The sequence below is a fragment of the Marmota monax genome, unplaced genomic scaffold, assembly GCF_021218885.2.
Source record: "Marmota monax isolate L192 unplaced genomic scaffold, Marmota_monax_Labrador192_F-V1.1 WCK01_AAM20220418_F8-fsc00185, whole genome shotgun sequence".
NCBI classification, from domain to species: domain Eukaryota; kingdom Metazoa; phylum Chordata; class Mammalia; order Rodentia; family Sciuridae; genus Marmota; species Marmota monax.
In genome coordinates, this window is record NW_026693278.1 from 1,341,319 (window position 1) to 1,359,671 (window position 18,353).

Genomic DNA, 18,353 nt, shown 5'->3' on the forward strand with positions numbered 1-18,353 from the left:
TCCTCCAGTTTGAGTATGTGTAAATATAAATCTATTGTTGAGGACATTATAATGAAGCCATTACACACACCTGTGTTCTATTTCTGATAATAGTTGATTGATCTGGAATATTAGAAACTTTTATTATTTACTCCATAAGCAGGAGAGGGGAAAAAGAATGGAGGTAAATGTTTAGAGAATTTTATTTACTTTTCTTTTCTGTAAGCCTTATTTTTTCAAATATTTGACATATAATCATTGCATGCATTTATGGAATACAGTGTTATGTTTTGATACATATATACAAAATGTAATTGTCCAATCACGGTATCTAGCATACCCATTATCTCAAACATTTACCATCTCTTAATGATGAAAACATCCAGAATCTTTTTTTCTAGTTATTTTGAAATACACACTACAACCTTGTGAACTATAGTAACCCTACTGTGCACAGAACACCAGAACTTATCATTTTGTTAACTTCATACTTATTTCCTATAAGTATGTGTAGGCATTCAACTGTCTCATCTTACCTCATGTGTCTGTTTCCCACTATAGGACATTTTCTTAACCGCCACCACCTCGTTGGTATGAGCATTTGTGGCCTGTGTTAACAGGGGAGAGGAAAATAAAAAGAAATAACTGCGTTTCAGTTGGTTTAATTCTTTGACTTGAGACTTTCAAAATATTATGCTCACACTTGAGTATCACCATTCCAAGATGCTCCAACATTTGATAGGCCAGACAGATGTTTCCACCCCAACTTTAAGGAACAGCTTCTCTTTACACACACACACACACACACAGAAACAAGTAAACAATAAGGCTATTTTCCAAAATGTCTATATTGGCTTCACTTTGTAGAATATCCATCAATGGAGAACCAGTTCAATAAACACAGTGTGGTTACATAATGAAACAATCATTGAAGAATGAGGATGTGTTAATATGGAAAGATGTAAAAATTGTCATGACAAAAAAAATAAATGTACACTATAATCCTATTTTTGCAAAATACTAAGAGTGTCAGTAGTGTTACATGTAGAAAATAATTATGGAAGAATGCATATCAAGGGCTGGGGCTCAGTGGTAGAGTGCTTGCCTAGAACACGTGAGGCACTGGGATCGATTCTCAGCCCTGTATACAAATAAATAAAATAAAGGTCCACTGACAACTAAAAAAAAAAAACATTTAAAAAATGTGTCTAGTGTAATTGAAGAAATCAATTTTAAATTTTATTTAATTTTAATTAACTTAAATTTAAATAGCTACATGTGCCTAGTGACTACTATATTTAACAGTGTACCAGAAGGCAAGATTAATCCCAAGACTGACTTTCACCTGAAGGATTACTTATGATTTGTGTTAAGAATGTATTACATACACACATTTATGTATGCCTATGTGTGCAGTTTTTCTATCTGTGAAAGTTGTCTTGTCTCATAATTCTCTCTATTTGTCTTCATCATACTAGAGACACAAGTTCATTTAAAGTACACATAGAAGCCTCACCTGATAGTCTTTTCCTCTCAATTTATGTAAGAGATTTAAAATTAAATTTCTTAAAATTTTCAGAAAAATAAGCCATTAAAAGATTTTGTAATTTGGGCTTTCTTCTAAAAACAGGGCTCTGCTTCAGGGCCATATCCCTGATGTAAATAAGCTACTTTGCATGACTTATTACTGTGGACCAATAAAGTTATAGCAGGGCTCATAGGTAAAAGACTGGAATTCACAACTGTAGAGAAAACTCATGATCATTTTCTTTTCTTACTATGTGTTTATATTTTAACTGTTCCCCAGCCATGACTTTTTGCTATTTTCTTTTTGCCCTCTTTATTGAGCATCTGCTAAAACCGAAAGGCAACTATGCCCAGATAAAAAGACCTAAGTATTTGCTCTAGGTATATTATGGATGATATGCTGAGTCTCACAAAGGAGCCCAAGAAACCCACAAAATTTACAGTGTGTTCAACTGAATAAAAAAATGAACATACTCAACCCTTTTTTGTTTTTCTTTAAAGTTTCTTACTATCTTGTTGCTAATGCTAAGTTGCGAATTAACTATGTAAATCCAAACACACACAGATATTTTAGCAAGTGACCACTTTCTGTTTTCTAAGTATACCATATACTGTCAGCTGATTGGTTCTGCAAGAGCTGGCATCATTCTGTGTGAAGTTGCAAACTACAAAGAATCTACCAGAATTGTAGTATTAGGTACAAAACCATTGGTTGCTAGACTTGCTAGAATGGCTATGATCCAAGAAAAGCACCAGTTAGCCATGCCAAGTTCTCCATCATTCATTCATTCAACAAGTACTTATTAGGTATTCACAATGTGTCAGGTATTGGGCTAAATTCTAGGGATAGAATTGGGAGTAAATGCCAGGTGCACGCCTATAATCCCAGCTGCTCGGGAGGCTGAGGCAGGAGGATCACAAGTTCAAGATCAGCCTTAGCAAAAGCGAGGTGCTAAGCAACTCAGTGAGACCCTCTCGAAACAAAATACAAAATAGGGCTGGGGATGTGGCTTAGTGGTCGAGTGTCATTGAGTTCAATCCCTGATTACAGGCCCCCCCCCCCCGAAAAATAATTGGGAGTACATACACCCAGGGGTACCTATCTTTCCTCTGGTAGGATAGGCAATAAAAAATAAATAAAATAAAATTATAACAAACAAATATAAAACTGCAGTTGTGACATGCTGTAAAGTAAGGTATGTGCTCTTCTGAGATCCCAAACTAGAGGACATGACTTAGGGAGGTCAGGAAAGCCTTCCCTGAAGACATAGTGTTTAAGCTCAGTGTGGAAGAAAGAGGAAGGGCATATAAGAGACAAGAAGCTGCAAATGGTTGGGAAAACATTCCAGAGAGAAAAGCTTATGCAGAATCCCAGGATGGATGATCCAATCAATGCAATCAGCCAACTAGAGCAATGAGAAGAGCAGAAAGCAGGACCATAGAGAAGGACCTTACAGGCTGGCCATGGTGGAATTTTGGTCTTAGCCTAAGAAAAAGGGAGAGCCCTGCAGGCCTGCAGGGGAAAGTGATCAGATTTACATTTTTTTTTTTTTAAGTTTACTGAGTTGAGGTGGAGAGAGACCAACGTGAGCTCCTGCGGTAGTCCATGTAAGGTACTAGCCAATCTTGAGTACAGTGGTATGAATAACACATAAATACTACTGCAGCAAGTGGGAAAAATTCATTTTAAGGGGTCTCTTTCTGTGTTCACTATAGATAAAATGTTAAAGTGGCTTTTTGTAGGTTTTATACGAAGTGTCATTAATTCCCTTCCAATCTGTTTTTTAATGCCTTATGGGTTTATATGGGCCTGGACTGTTCACTTGAATATAGGCATACAGACTTAATGATTACATTTCCATGTCAAAGCTCCCAAGCATCTTCCTAAGTTCTCCTATCATTAGCAACACATAACACATAGTTGGTACCTACTGTTAACAGACTTAGTCACTGGGTCCTCTGCAAGGTAAGGCTCAGTTTGCCCCTATTATAAGTGGCTTGTTAGTGAGCCTCAAAACAGGCTTGGGTTGTTGTTATCATTCTGAAATATTAAAACTTTGAGAAAGGTCTGGCTGCTTTTTAAAATAAAAGAGTCAAATACCGGGCTGGGGAGGTGGGTCAGTGGTAGAATGCTTGCCTAGCATGTGTGAGGCACAGGGTTCAGTCCTCAGCACCACATACAAATAAATAGAAAAGAGTCAAACCAGATTGGGACCACTTTGTGACTCTGGTTGAGAGAGATTCAGGGAGGATGAACTTATTATCAAGTAAACAAAAGGAAAGTAGGAAAAGATGACCAAAGAATATAATCTCTGGATGAGATAAACAGGTCACAAATGAATACATACAGAATGCTTCCATTTTGAAAGTGTTCAAAACTAGGCAAAACCAAATTGCACTGTTTAGAGGTACAAAAGTAAGTGGGTTAAACATGTGTTTTAGATGGACACAAGGGGCTTCTGGGGTGCAGTGGTATTCTATTTCTTAACCCTGGGGTATTTACACAGAGATTTACCTCCCCTCCCACCCCACACCCAGAACTTGAGACTGATCCCAGAGGAGATCTGCCATTGAGCTACACTCCCATTTCTTTTTATTTTTTATTTTGAGACAGGGTCTGGCTAAATTGCTGGGCTGCTGAGGCTGGCCTTGAACTTTCAATCCTCTTGTCTCAGTCTCTCAAGTTGCTTGGACGGCAGTGTACATCACCACGCCCGGCTGAGATTGACCGTTTTTTTGAAATATATTTTCTTTTTAGTTTTTGTTGGACACAAATACCTTTTATTTTATTTGTTTATTTTTATGTGATGCTGAGGATGGAACCCAGAACCTCCCACGTGCTCTGCGAGTGCTCTACTGCTGAGCCACAACCCCAGCCCCTACCTTTTAATTATTCATTAAATTATATATCGAAATATATGTGCGTGTATTATGCACACTGATTTATGTATGATATGTTTATAATTAAAAATGCCTTTAAAAAAGTATCTACGTGAATAAAGAAGATAGGACTTTAACTGGGTCTTCAATGTTATTTTAAGATCAAAGACTAATGAGGGAGTCTTAAGTAGAAAAGTATCACCCTGTTCAGTCATGGAAAGTCAGTTCCTGATGACATACTTGAACAGGGGCTGAATCTAGAAGGACAAAGGAGGAGAAGGAACGTGATGCTGAGTGCAGACCCAGGGAAGGAGGAAGAGCTCAGGGAAAACTCGGCCTGAAGAGTCAGCTAGAGCAAAGGAAAGAGTGGAACACGCAGTTCATAAATTCTCATCTAGAAGGAATGATAAGCACCTGATGATAATCCACCCAACCAGAAGAACGTAAAGAAGGACCACTAAAAAGGAATGGTCAAATACTGCTCGATTTTAAGAAGTTATTTGACAAAAGCATTGGAAAAGAAATGGGTAGTAATCAGTACTTGATTTGTTATTTGCTTTAATAGATTAATACTTTGAAGGAAACATTCATGACTTTGATGAAGCAAACTTCTAAGGTTATCTAATTAAAGAAATATATTTTATATAATGAATTAATGAATTTCAGGCAAATGAGCTGCCCTAACATATCAGTTATTTCTCATTTTTTTTTATTTTTTATTGTTGGTTGTTCAAAACATTACATAGTTCTTGATATATTTCTCATTTTTATTATCAGGAGACAGTCACATCCTTGGAATGTAACTGGGGACACCTTTGTACCTTTTCAACTAAAATACCAACTTAACATGTTGACACGACTGTCACCAACAAGCCTTTATCCATTTCTCTGAATAGCTGTCTGTTCATTCATTTATCCATTTACGACCCTTTTTTATTATTTATTTATCTGGTTGTAGTTGGACACAATACTTTTATTTATTTATTTTTATGTAGTGCTGAGGATGGAACCCATTGCTTCACACATACCAGGCAGGGGCTCTACCACCGAGCCACAACCCCAGCCCCCATTTCTGATTCTTTATCCACCCACTCTCTCACCCACCCACCCCATCCATCCATCCATCCAGTGTATATTGAATTCCTACTTTGTCTCAAAAAATATTAGTTCCTGGGAGTGTAACAAAGAATGAAACAGACATAACCCCTGTTCTCATGATGCATATTATTTAGAAGGAACAGTTATGAATAAAATCTTATACACCATTATAAAATTACAACTGTGATATATTCAATGAAATACAAACACAGTTAGGAGATCATAAGCAAAAGCCCTGATTATTTGGTGGACAGAAGAATAAATGCTGTCTTGTAGAAGCTGAAACCCGTGGGATGCACAGGGACTGGAGGGGGATGGGGATAAAATGTGAAGTCTCCTGCATGAGCCGGGTAGAATGTGCAGAGGTCCTGAGGCAGAAAGAGCATGGCATGCTGAGGAACCACACAGGGCTCAACTTCAAGCTTCCAACTCCCTTGTACCACCACTGCCTTGAAGAAGGCCTCAAATTCTGGAACTAGCTTTTCCACGATGACCATAAATGACAGCAGACATCATTTAATTTGAAAAAAATCAAGGATATTTTTTAAGTAATAGCTGTATGTGTGGAGAATATGTAGAATTCCAACTTTTTAAATCTGATTTTTCTAAATGATATGTTTTAAAATTACTTACAAAATAAACTGCTCCAAAACTTCCATGTCCAATTTCATGCAAACCAATAAAAAGTTCTTCAGGATCATCCTTGTAGAACAGATCAGCAATCTCTGGGTCCTTTGGTACCCCTTTACGCATGATGACCAGTACTGAAAGTGCTTTGCTTTTTGATATTCCAGTCGACTGTAGCTCTCATTGACAACTTTTAAAAAAGATCTTCAGTACCTGTAGAAAAATAAGGTTTGCTGTTAAATGATGTCTAGCACTCTTTGGTGGCAATATAAATACAAATTAATATTTTTAAAATATTTATTTTTTAGTTGTAATTGGACACAATACCTTTATTTTATTTATTTATTTTTATGTGGTACTGAGGATTGAACCCAGGGCCTTGCATATGCTAGGTGAGTGCTATACTGCTGAGCCACAACCCCAGCCCCTAAATACAAATTAATATTAAGAAGCATCTTGGGGCTGGGGTTGTGGCTCAATAGTAGAGTTCTCGCTTAGCACCTGTGAGGCCCTGAGTTTGATCCTCAGCATTACATAAAAATAAATAAAATAAAGGTATTGTGTCCAATTACAACATATATATATATATACACACACACACACACACACACTCTGGGATCAATCCCAGCAACACACACACACACACACACACACACACCCGTGCACAAAGCATCTCTGTTTTACAATAATCAGACAAGTAACCCAAATGAAAAAATTGGGCAAAAGATCTGAATAGACAATTCTGCAAGAAACACACACATGTCTATCAACACACGTAAAGATGTTTACCATCATTAGTTATTAGGGAAATGAAAGTTAAAACCACGATGACATATTGTCATCCTCACTAGGAGCGCTGTAATAAAAAAGTCAGATAAGTATTGGTGAGGGCATGGAGAAATGGGAACTCTCCCACACTGCAGGAGGGAAGTAACATGGCAGAGTCATCAGAAAAAACTTAAAAACACTGAGTCAGAATTTGAACCAGAAATTCAACTCCTAGGTATATGCCCAAGACAAATGAAAACATGTCTACATAAAAACGTTGCACACAAATGTTCATACCAGCATTATTCATAATAACCAGAAAGTGGAAACAGCTGAAATTTCCATTAACTGGTGAATGAATAAACAAAATGTGGTATCTCCATATACAATGTAATATTATTTAGCCATAAAAAGGATGAACTATTGGGCTGGGGTTGTGGCTCAGTGGTGGACTGCTTGTCTCATGTGTGGAAGGCACTGGGTTCCATCCTCAGCACCACATAAAAATAAAACAAAGATACTGTGTCCATCTAAAACTAAAAAAAATAAAATAAAATAAAGGAGATCCAACATGGCGGCGAGTGGGGAGGCAGCGCTTTCAGTACCTCCTCAACAACGGGGTCAGAGAGACGCATGGATACGCTTAGATTCGACCTGCTGAGAAACTCCTAGCAAAATTCCACTAAAGAGAGACCGGCCGGGAATTGGTAGGATTTTTGGAGGTGACAGTTTGCGCTAGACGAGTGAATCTCCGCCACGCAGCGCAGAGGTCCAGACCCGCCAGCCGCTGCCCGCGCGACTCGGCGACTGTCGGCTGCCTGCACGCGGCCCCCGCGTCAGGGCGGATAGCCTCCGAGGCGCAGCACAGCAGGAGCGGTGCAGGGTCTCTAGGAAGAGGTCTCTCGCCAAGCCTTCATGAAATAGCGAACCGGGAGCTAAAACCAACCAGAGACAGACCAGTCCCACCCCTCCCTTCGGACACTCCGGCAAGGAGCCTGGGGCCCACCATAGCAGAGAGGTGACATCACCAGAGTTCCGCTGACAGAATTCCTTCCCAGCGGAATCCACGTTAGCAGGTGTGTGACTCCCACCCCCTCCAGATACAAGCAGCCAGGAAACCTCGGGAATCCCTCCGGGGGCGTGTCTATAGGGAAGCAGAGGGGATTCCAGATCCCCACCTCCCCTTAACACCAGCGGCAACACCCAAGATCTTAGCCGCCAGTTTCTGGGGGCGTGCCCACCAAAGGGGTCCGGAAAAATTAAACTGTTGGTTCCCAGATCACCCCACCACAGCACTGGGGCTTAGATGAATGACAGAGAGGGTGTTCATCGTTCGGGATATAGGACACGCGGTGGGGCTGCAAGTGTAATCAGATCCTTGGGGAACTGCCTCCGGTGAACAGGACCTGGCTGGCTGGCTGGGAGGAGGAACAGGGGGAGGGGCCGGATAAGTGAAAGGGCTCTGGACTAACAGGATTGAGAGACTCCCAGGAGCCACCTTACAGGGATTTCTGTCAGCACATAGAGGGCAGAAGCTCGGCTCAGAGGGCACAGCTCCGCCTATTGGAAGAGAAGAAAATGGGATTCAGCCATAGAACAGGGGATGCCAGCATGGCAGAGATCTGATGTCATTGGAGAGCGGCCGAGGAGAGAACTTCATCGGTGCCAGCGGCGACGGAAACAGTTGGTCTCCTGGTAGGGAGGGTGAGTCACAGATACCCGGGTCTCACTCGCTTTGTCGTCGAGCCAGAGGGGAGGAGCGGGGCCGCCGCCCACGCCCGCAAGGTAGGCAGACCTGCGACCAACCTGCAGATCAGGCCCAGCGGTCTGTGGGCGTTGTAGGAGGGGCAGGGCAGAGCCGCCGCCCGTGCCGGCAAGGTAAGCAGACCTGCAACAGACCGGCGGATCAGGCCCAGCGGCCTGCTAGCGTGGTACACACTTCACCCCAACTGGAGTAGGGGCAGAGCAGAGCCTTCGCCCGCGCCCAGATCAGGCCCAGCGGCCCGCCTGTGTGGTGGTCAAGTGACCCCAACTGGAGTGGGGGCGGAGTGGAACTGCCACCCGTGCCCGAAAGGTGGGCAGACCGGCGACCAACCTGCAGATCAGGCCTAGCGGTCCCCGGGCGTGGTAGGAGGGGCAGGGCAGAGCCTTCGCCCCCACCTGCAAGGTAGGCAGACCTGCGACAGAACGGTGGATCAGGCCCAGGGGTCCGTGGGTGTGGTAGACACCTCACACTAATTGGAGGAGGGGCAGAGCAGAGCCCCCGCCCGCACCTGCAAGGGAGACTTTTCAACTATACAAGAGCAATATAAATATATAGGGGGGGAAAAAATTTCAAAAACACAACAGTTTCACCAAGAAGAAAGAAACGCAAGCAGTATGAAAAGACAAGGAAAGAAAGGACTACAAGCAATGCAGGTCAACTCAACTTTAGAAGAGGTAACAGCTGCAGCAGATGGAATGTCAGATAAAGAATTCAGGATATATATGCTTCAGATGATCTGGAGTATCAAGGAAGACATTAGACAGCAAAATCAGACAATGAAAGATCACTTCGACAAGGAATTACACAAACAAATCCAGGAAGCAAAGGATCAACTATACAGGGAGATAGAGGTTATAAAAAACAAACAAACAGAAATCCTAGAAATGCAGGAAGCAACAAACCAACTTAAAAACTCAATGGAGAATACTACCAGCAGAGTAGAACACTTAGAAGATAGAACATCAGACAATGAAGACAAAGTATTTCAACTTGAAAAGAACATAGACAGCTCAGCAAGACTGTTAAGAAACCATGAGCAGAACATCCAAGAAATATGGGATAACATTAAGAGACCAAACTTAAGAGTCATTGGGATACAGGAAGGTATAGAACTCCATACCAAAGGAATGAGCAATCTATTCAATGAAATAATACGAGAAAACTTCCCAGACTTGAAGAATGAGACAGAATCCCAAATTCTAGAAGCCTACAGGACGCCGAATGTGCAAAATTATAAGAGATCCACACCTAGACACATTATAATGAAGATGCCCAACATACAGAATAAGGAGAGAATTTTAAAAGCTACAAGAGAAAGGAAGCAGATTACATTTAGGGGTAAGCCAATCAGGATAACAGCTGATCTTTCAACACAGACTCTGAAAGCTAGAAGATCCTGGAATAACATATTTCAAACACTGAAAGAAAATGGGTTCCAACCAAGAATTGTGTATCCAGCGAAATTAAGCTTCAGGATGGAAGATGAAATTAAAACCTTCCACATCAAACAAAAGTTAAAAGAATATGCAGCTAGAAAACCATCTCTTCAAAACATCCTCAGCAAAACATTACAGGAAGAGGAAATGGAAAATAACAATGAAAACCAACAGTGGGAGGTAGGACAGTAAAGGGGGGGGGAATAATCAAAGAGGAAAACAAACCATGTTTAGTAACATAAATAAACAAATATGGCTGGAACAACAACCCATATCTCAATAATAACCCTAAATGTTAATGGCTTAAACTCACCAATTAAGAGACACAGGCTAGTAGAATGGATCACAAAACAAGACCCAACAATATGCTGCCTACAGGAGACGCATTTGATAGGAAAAGACATACATAGGCTGAAGGTGAAAGGTTGGGAAAAATCATATCACTCATATGGACTTCGGAAACAAGCAGGAGTGTCCATACTCATATCAAATAAAATAGATTTCAATCCAAAGTTAATCAAAAGGGATAAAGAGGGACACTACATACTGCTTAAGGGAACCATACACCAACAAGACATAACAATCATAAATATATATGCCCCAAACAATGGTGCAGCTATGTTCATCAAACAAACTCTTCTCAAGTTCAAGAGTCTAATAGACCACCATACAATAATCATGGGAGACTTCAACACACCTCTCTCGCCACTGGACAGATCTTCCAAACAAAAGTTGAATAAGGAAACTATAGAACTCAATAACACAATTAATAACCTAGACTTAATTGACATATATAGAATATACCACCCAACATCAAGCAGTTACACTTTTTTTCTCAGCAGCACATGGATCCTTCTCAAAAATAGATCATATATTATGTCACAGGGCAACTCTTAGACAATATAAAGGAGTAGAGATAATACCATGCATCCTATCTGATCATAATGGAATGAAACTGAAAATCAACGATAAAAGAAGGAAGGAAAAAGCATACATCACTTGGAGAATGAACAATAGGTTACTGAATGATCAATGGGTTATAGAAGACATCAAGGAGGAAATTAAAAAAAAAAATTAAAAAATTCTTAGAGATTAATGAAAACACAGACACAACATATCGGAATCTATGGGACTCATTGAAAGCAGTTCTAAGAGGAAAATTCATTGCTTGGAGTTCATTCCTTAAAAAAAGAAAAAACCAACAAATAAATGATCTCATACTTCATCTCAAAATCCTAGAAAAAGAAGAGCAAAACAACAGCAAAAGAAGTAGAAGGCAAGAAATAATTAAAATCAGAGCTGAAATTAATGAAATCGAAACAAAAGAAACAATTGAAAAAATTGACAAAACTAAAAGTTGGTTCTTTGAAAAAATAAACAAAATCGACAGACCCTTAGCCATGCTAGCGAAGAGAAGAAGAGAGAGAACTCAAATTACTAGCATACGGGATGAAAAAGGCAATATCACAACAGACACTTCAGAAATACAGAAGATAATCAAAAATTATTTTGAATCCTTATACTCCAATAAATTAGAAGATAGTGAAGGCATAGATAAATTTCTTAAGTCATATGATCTGCCCAGATTGAGTCAGGAGGATATAGACAACCTAAACAGACCAATATCAATCGAAGAAATAGAAGAAACCATCAAAAGACTACCAACTAAGAAAAGCCCAGGACCGGATGGGTATACAGCAGAATTTTACAAAACCTTTAAAGAGGAACTAATACCAATACTTTTCAAGCTACTTCAGGAAATAGAAAAAGAGGGAGAACTTCCAAATTCATTCTACAAGGCCAACATCACCCTGATACCTAAACCAGACAAAGACACTTCAAAGAAAGAAAACTTCAGACCAATATCTCTAATGAACCTAGATGCAAAAATCCTCAATAAAATTCTGGCGAATCTAATACAAAAACATATCAAAAAAATTGTGCACCATGATCAAGTAGGATTCATCCCTGGGATGCAAGGCTGGTTCAATATACGGAAATCAATAAATGTTATTCACCACATCAATAGACTTAAAAATAAGAACCATATGATCATCTCGATAGATGCGGAAAAAGCATTCGACAAAGTACAGCATCCCTTTATGTTCAAAACTCTAGAAAAAACTAGGGATAACAGGAACATACCTCAATATTGTAAAAGCAATCTATGCTAAGCCTCAGGCTAGCATCATTCTGAATGGAGAAAAATTGAAGGCATTCCCTCTAAAATCTGGAACAAGACAGGGATGCCCTCTTTCACCACTTCTGTTCAACATATTTCTCGAAACGCTGGCCAGAGCAATTAGACGAAAGAAATTAAAGGCATAAAAATAGGAAAAGAAGAACTTAAATTATCACTATTTGCAGATGATATGATTCTATACCTAGCAGACCCAAAAGGCTCTACAAAGAAACTATTAGAGCTAATAAATGAATTCAGCAAAGTGGCAGGATATAAAATCAACACGCATAAATCAAAGGCATTCCTGTATATCAGCAACAAATCCTCTGAAATGGAAATGAGGACAACCACTTCATTCACGATATCTTCAAAAAAAATAAAATACTTGGGAATCAACCTAACAAAAGAGGTGAAAGACTTATACAATGAAAACTACAGAACCCTAAAGAGAGAAATAGAAGAAGATCTTAGAAGATGGAAAAATATACCCTGTTCATGGATAGGCAGAACTAACATCATCAAAATGGCGATATTACCAAAAGTTCTCTATAGGTTTAATGCAATGCCAATCAAATCCCAACGGCATTTCTTGTAGAAATAGAGAAAGCAATCATGAAATTCATATGGAAAAATAAAAGACCCAGAATAACAAAAACAATGCTAAGCTGGAAGTGTGAATCAGGTGGTATAGCGATACCAGACTTCAAACTATACTACAGAGCAATAGTAACAAAAACAGCATGGTATTGGTACCAAAACAGGCGGGTGGACCAATGGTACAGAATAGAGGACACAGAAACCAATCCACAAAACTACAACTATCTTATATTTGATAAAGGGGCTAAAAGCATTCAATGGAGGAAGGATAGCATCTTCAACAAATGGTGCTGGGAAAACTGGAAATCCATATGCAACAAAATGAAACTGAATCCCTTTCTCTCGCCATGCACAAAAGTTAATTCAAAATGGATCAAGGAGCTTGATATCAAATCAGAGACACGCCGTCTGATAGAAGAAAAAGTTGGCTACGATCTACATACTGTGGGGTTGGGCTCCAAATTCCTCAATAGAACACCCATAGCACAAAAGTTAATAACTAGAATCAACAAATGGGACTTACTCAAACTAAAAAGTTTTTTCTCAGCAAAAGAAACAATAAGAGAGGTAAATAGAGAGCCTACATCCTGGAAACAAATCTTTACTCCTCACACTTCAGATAGAGCCCTAATATCCAGAGTATACAAAGAACTCCAAAAATTAGACAATAAGATAACAAACAACCCAATCAACAAATGGGCCAAGGACCTGAACAGACACTTCTCAGAGGAGGACATACAATCAATCAACAAGTACATGAAAAAATGCTCACCATCTCTAGCAGTCAGAGAAATGCAAATCAAAACCACCCTAAGATACCATCTCACTCCAGTTAGATTGGCAGCCATTATGAAGTCAAACAACAACAAGTGCTGGCGAGGATGTGGGGAAAAGGGTACACTTGTACATTGCTGGTGGGACTGCAAATTGGTGCAGCCAATTTGGAAAGCAGTATGGAGATTTCTTGGAAAGCTGGGAATGGAGCCACCATTTGACCCAGCTATTCCCCTTCTCGGTCTATTCCCTAAAGACCTAAAAAGAGCATGCTACAGGGACACTGCTACATCGATGTTCATAGCAGCTCAAGTCACAATAGCAAGACTGTGGAACCAACCCAGATGCCCTTCAATAGACGAATGGATTAAAAAAATGTGGCATTTATACACAATGGAGTATTACTCTGCATTAAAAAATGACAAAATCATAGAATTTGCAGGGAAATGTGTGGCACTAGAGCAGATTATGCTAAGTGAAGCTAGCCAATCCCTAAAAAACAAATGCCAAATGTCTTCTTTGATAGAAGGAGAGTAACTAAGAACAGAGTAGGGACGAAGAGCATGAGAAGAAGATTAACATTAAACAGAGATGAGAGGTGGGAGGGAAAGGGAGAGAAAAGGGAAATTGCATGGAAATGGAAGGAGACCCTCAGGGTTATACAAAAGAACATACAAGAGGAAATGAGGGGAAAGGGAAAAATAATACAAGGGGGAGAAATGAAGGTCAGTAGAGGGGGTAGAGAGAGAAGAGGGGAGGGGAGGGGAGGGGAGGGGAGGGGGGATAGTAGAGGATAGGAAAGGTAGCAGAACACGACAGTCACTAGTATGGCAATATGTAAATCAATGGATGTGTAATTGATGTGATTCTGCAATCTGTATATGGGCTAAAAATGGGAGTTCATAACCCACTTGAAGCAAAGTGTGAAAGATGATATATCAAGAACTATGTAATGTTTTGAACAACCAACAATAAAAAAAAATAAAAATAAAAAAAAATTTAAAAAACAAGGATGAACGATTGATAAATAACATAAATGAAGCCTATAAACATTATGCAAAAGGGCAATCATAAGAGACTACGTATTATATGACTCCATTAATATATATACATATATACATATATATATACATATATATATATAATTTTTTTACTTGTCAATGGATCTTTATTTTATTTAATTATATGTGGTGCTGATCATTGAACCCAGTGCCTCATGCATGCTAGCAAGTGCTCTACCATTGAGCCATAACCCCAACCCCATTAATATATATTTTAAAAGTTTCCAGAAGAGTCAAATCTATAGAGACACAAAACAGATTATTGGTGATCTAGGAATGGGGGGTTTGAAAAGTGACAACTAAAGGGTATGGACTTTTTAGGAGGTTAAAAATGTCCTCAAATTGAGGCAATGATTGCATAAGTGTGACTTCATTAAAACCATTCAATTGCCAGGTGAGGTGGCACACCCTTGTAATCCCAGCAGCTCGGGAGGCTGAGCAGGAGGATCATGGGTTCAAAGCCAGCCTCAGCAAAATTGAGACTCTAAGCAACTCAGTGAGACCCTGTCTCTAAATACAAAATACAAAGTAGGGCTGGGGATGTGGCTCAGTGGTTGAGTGCCCCTAAGTTCAATTCTTGGTACCCCAAAAAGCGGTTTGATGAAATTAATATTTTAACAGCTAACATTTATTAAGTACTAGGTTGTCAGACAACACTGAACAGCTTACATATATTATCTCCTTTAATCTTTACAACATCTTTATAAGGTAATGACTTTATTTTAATTTTATAGAACAAACTAAGACTTTAAGAAGTGAAACTACTTCCTTATGGTCAGAAGCCAGTGCTTCTCACCACTGTGATCTGAATCCAGCAAAGCCCATGTTCTTGACTGACATATGATATCTCCATACCTCAGTATGAGGAACTAGACAACTCTTTATTAGCCATTGGAAGAAATGCCAAGGAATGTGGAGACTATGCTAAATGTCCACTTCAAGAAGCAAGTTGTTCCACTGCTTTATAAAATGCTTTGAGTTTCTTTTCATTAATAGTCACATATTTATTTGTTGTAGATCCTTTACTTTCTCTTTTTTTTTTTTGAAAAAATACTGAAATGTGAGTTTTCATTTATATTTTTTATTGTAAACAGCCTCTCCCTCCCACATACAGATAGCCTTTTATTTCAATGTCTGAACCTATCAACAGCATAGTTTGTCTCTTCCTTGACCCACTCGCTAACTAAGCTGCAAATCCAGCTACTGGCCAATAAAACTATTTTTTTCAAAACATGAGTCAATGGGTTTCACTCTAGAAGAGAAAAAGGTCATTAATTAAAGAAGCAAAACTGACAGTGCCCAGAGGTATTTTTCTCTTGTAGCATAGCAACCTTAAGTGACAATGAACATTACTTCATATGTTAAGTCATTAGCAGGTGTAGGTCAACAGCCTGCTACACAGCCACCTAGTCCACTTACTCTTTCATTCAATAAGGACTTCCCCAGAGCTTGCTGTTTGTCAGACATCTTACTGGGTCGGGATGAGGTCCCTCTCCTATGGGCTTAGTGTCAAAGGGGTAACAGATATTAAACTAAAACAGCACCAAAATAGTTATAATAGATTGACATTATGAGGAAAAAGCAAATATTTTTAAATATAAGAATACAACAGGCTAACCCAGCCTGTTTTTTACTCAGAACTGGAAAGCCTGCCTTTTTAGGGAAAATAAATACAGTGCATTCATAGGGATGATGGGAGAGCTGGAAGGAGAGAGCGTGAAGCTGGAGTGAAGCCAAGAAAGATCACAAAAGGCCTTTCAAAGCATATTAAGAAATTTGGACTTTCTCCTGGGGTGACAGGGTGCCACTGAGGCTTTAAATAGGAACAAGGATTCCCCTGGCCAGCACTGCACCTGTCAGCCTGGACGGTTGTCCAGCCAGTCCCTGACACAACAAGAATCAAGCATAAAGTCAGGACCTCAACTCTGTTGGAAAAGAATGTTAAATCTAAAAGCTCCAAATGAAAACTCCAAAAGTGCTTGTGTTCACTGTTTGAGAAGAGAAAAGAGAAACAATGGATGAAATCAATGAGGGGCCTTTTTGGAGCCCATATCCAAAAGGCAAATTATGAGGTTGCCTTTAAGAAAAGCAGAAAGAGCTACGAACTAAGTTTATGAGAACTATTTTTTTTTTTCAATCACTGAAGGGCATTTTAAACTTCTGAATATTTTGACTTAGATGTGAATAAAGTTAAAGTCCTGTGGACAATCATTTGGGGAAAAACAGATGAGTATGTTATACTCTAAAATAAACATCTAAATGTGAAAAAGAGACCATCAAAAACTTCTAGAAAAATTACCAGTGAATTTCTAATTACTAAACAACATACCAGCAGCAAAAAATCATAAACTAAAATCAATAAGTGTGACTACATAAAACTAATAACTTCTTTTAAAAACTATAACAAAGGGACTTCTGCTTCTGGCCAAGATGGATTAATGGAGACCAGATTTATCATCTGGCACAAGAATCATCTACATACTGGATCAAACATATGAATGATGATATTTCAAGATAATGGCTATTAGCCAAGAAGGACGATAATCCCTGACAAGAGAAGTCAGCGATGAGAGAGAGCCAGGACCGCCTCAGCTTCGTGCCCTCGGAGAGTCTTCAGGCCATCCCAGAGAAAGAAGGAGTCCAGGTGGAGCCTGGGGGACTCCCTGAGTTGAAGAGACAGATGAGGGCCCAGGGTGAGCGAGGTAGCTGGAGTTTGCAGAAGACAGCAGCACAGAAAGAGACTGGAGGGCCCAGGGTGAGCGAGGTAGCTGGAGTTTGCAGAAGACAGCAGCACAGAAAGAGGCTGGAGATATGCAGAAGGTTCCTCTCTGGTCTTCAGCTGAGTACTGATTAGAGCAGCCCCGGAAAGTACCCTGGTCCAGGAAAATGCCAACTGAAAGGGGACAAGGGAAGCAGCACCTACAGCTCACTTAGGACTGTGCCCCATACTTATTTCTACCAACCAGAACACGAAATCTCCTAAGTTCATGGGGAATTCTCTACTCAGAATCTGTGTTTGCCTTTGTAGTGGAAAATTCACCTTAGACTCAATGCTGCCATGTGATGTCAAACGAATTTTGAAAGTAAAACTTAAAAGGACCAAATTACTTCCAAATAACTATACCCCAGAATAAATCTCAAAAACAAATAACTATATCCAATATCCAAAAAGGTGAAATTCATAATGTTTAACGTTAAAAAAAAATTACAAGGCAATACCAGGTGAAATGGCAAAGGCCCATCATCTCAGTAAATTGGGAGTTGAAAGTGGGAGGTTTGCAAGTTGGAGGCCTGCCTCAGCAACTTGTCAATTGAGTGAGCTCCTATCTCAAAAAAAAAAAAAAAAAAAAGATGTCTCTGGATTAAACCTCCACTATCAAAAACAAAACAGGTAAATAAGGAAGTAGGAAAATATGACTCATAATGAGGAGAAAAATAATTGAAACCAGTGTGAGGACATTAAAATATTTATTATAACTATATTCTCTCTATATATAAATTTAGAGGAAATATTAAACATGTAAAATAGAGATATATAAGAAATAAAGAGAGTCAAATCTCTAGAGGCAAAAGCTATAATAAAATGTCTGAGAAGAAAAATATACGGCATGAAATGAATAGCAGATGAGACTTGGCAGAAAAAATGGTTAGTGAACTTG

At 39.4% G+C, this 18,353-nt stretch overlaps 1 protein-coding gene across 5 annotated transcripts in view; it reads right to left on the reverse strand.

Moving 5' to 3' along the window:
• Nucleotides 1–18,353, reverse strand: part of Taok3 (TAO kinase 3) — a 191,395-nt gene that overhangs the window by 76,325 nt on the left and 96,717 nt on the right. For all 5 annotated transcript variants that reach the window (XM_046456449.2, XM_046456451.2, XM_046456453.2 and 2 more), the window contains 2 exons: nucleotides 6,118–6,324; nucleotides 516–587 (listed from right to left, as the gene is read on the reverse strand). In XM_046456449.2, the coding sequence (XP_046312405.1) occupies nucleotides 516–587; nucleotides 6,118–6,237 (192 nt within the window). In that variant the 5' untranslated portion in view covers nucleotides 6,238–6,324. The remainder of the gene's footprint in view (nucleotides 1–515; nucleotides 588–6,117; nucleotides 6,325–18,353) is intronic.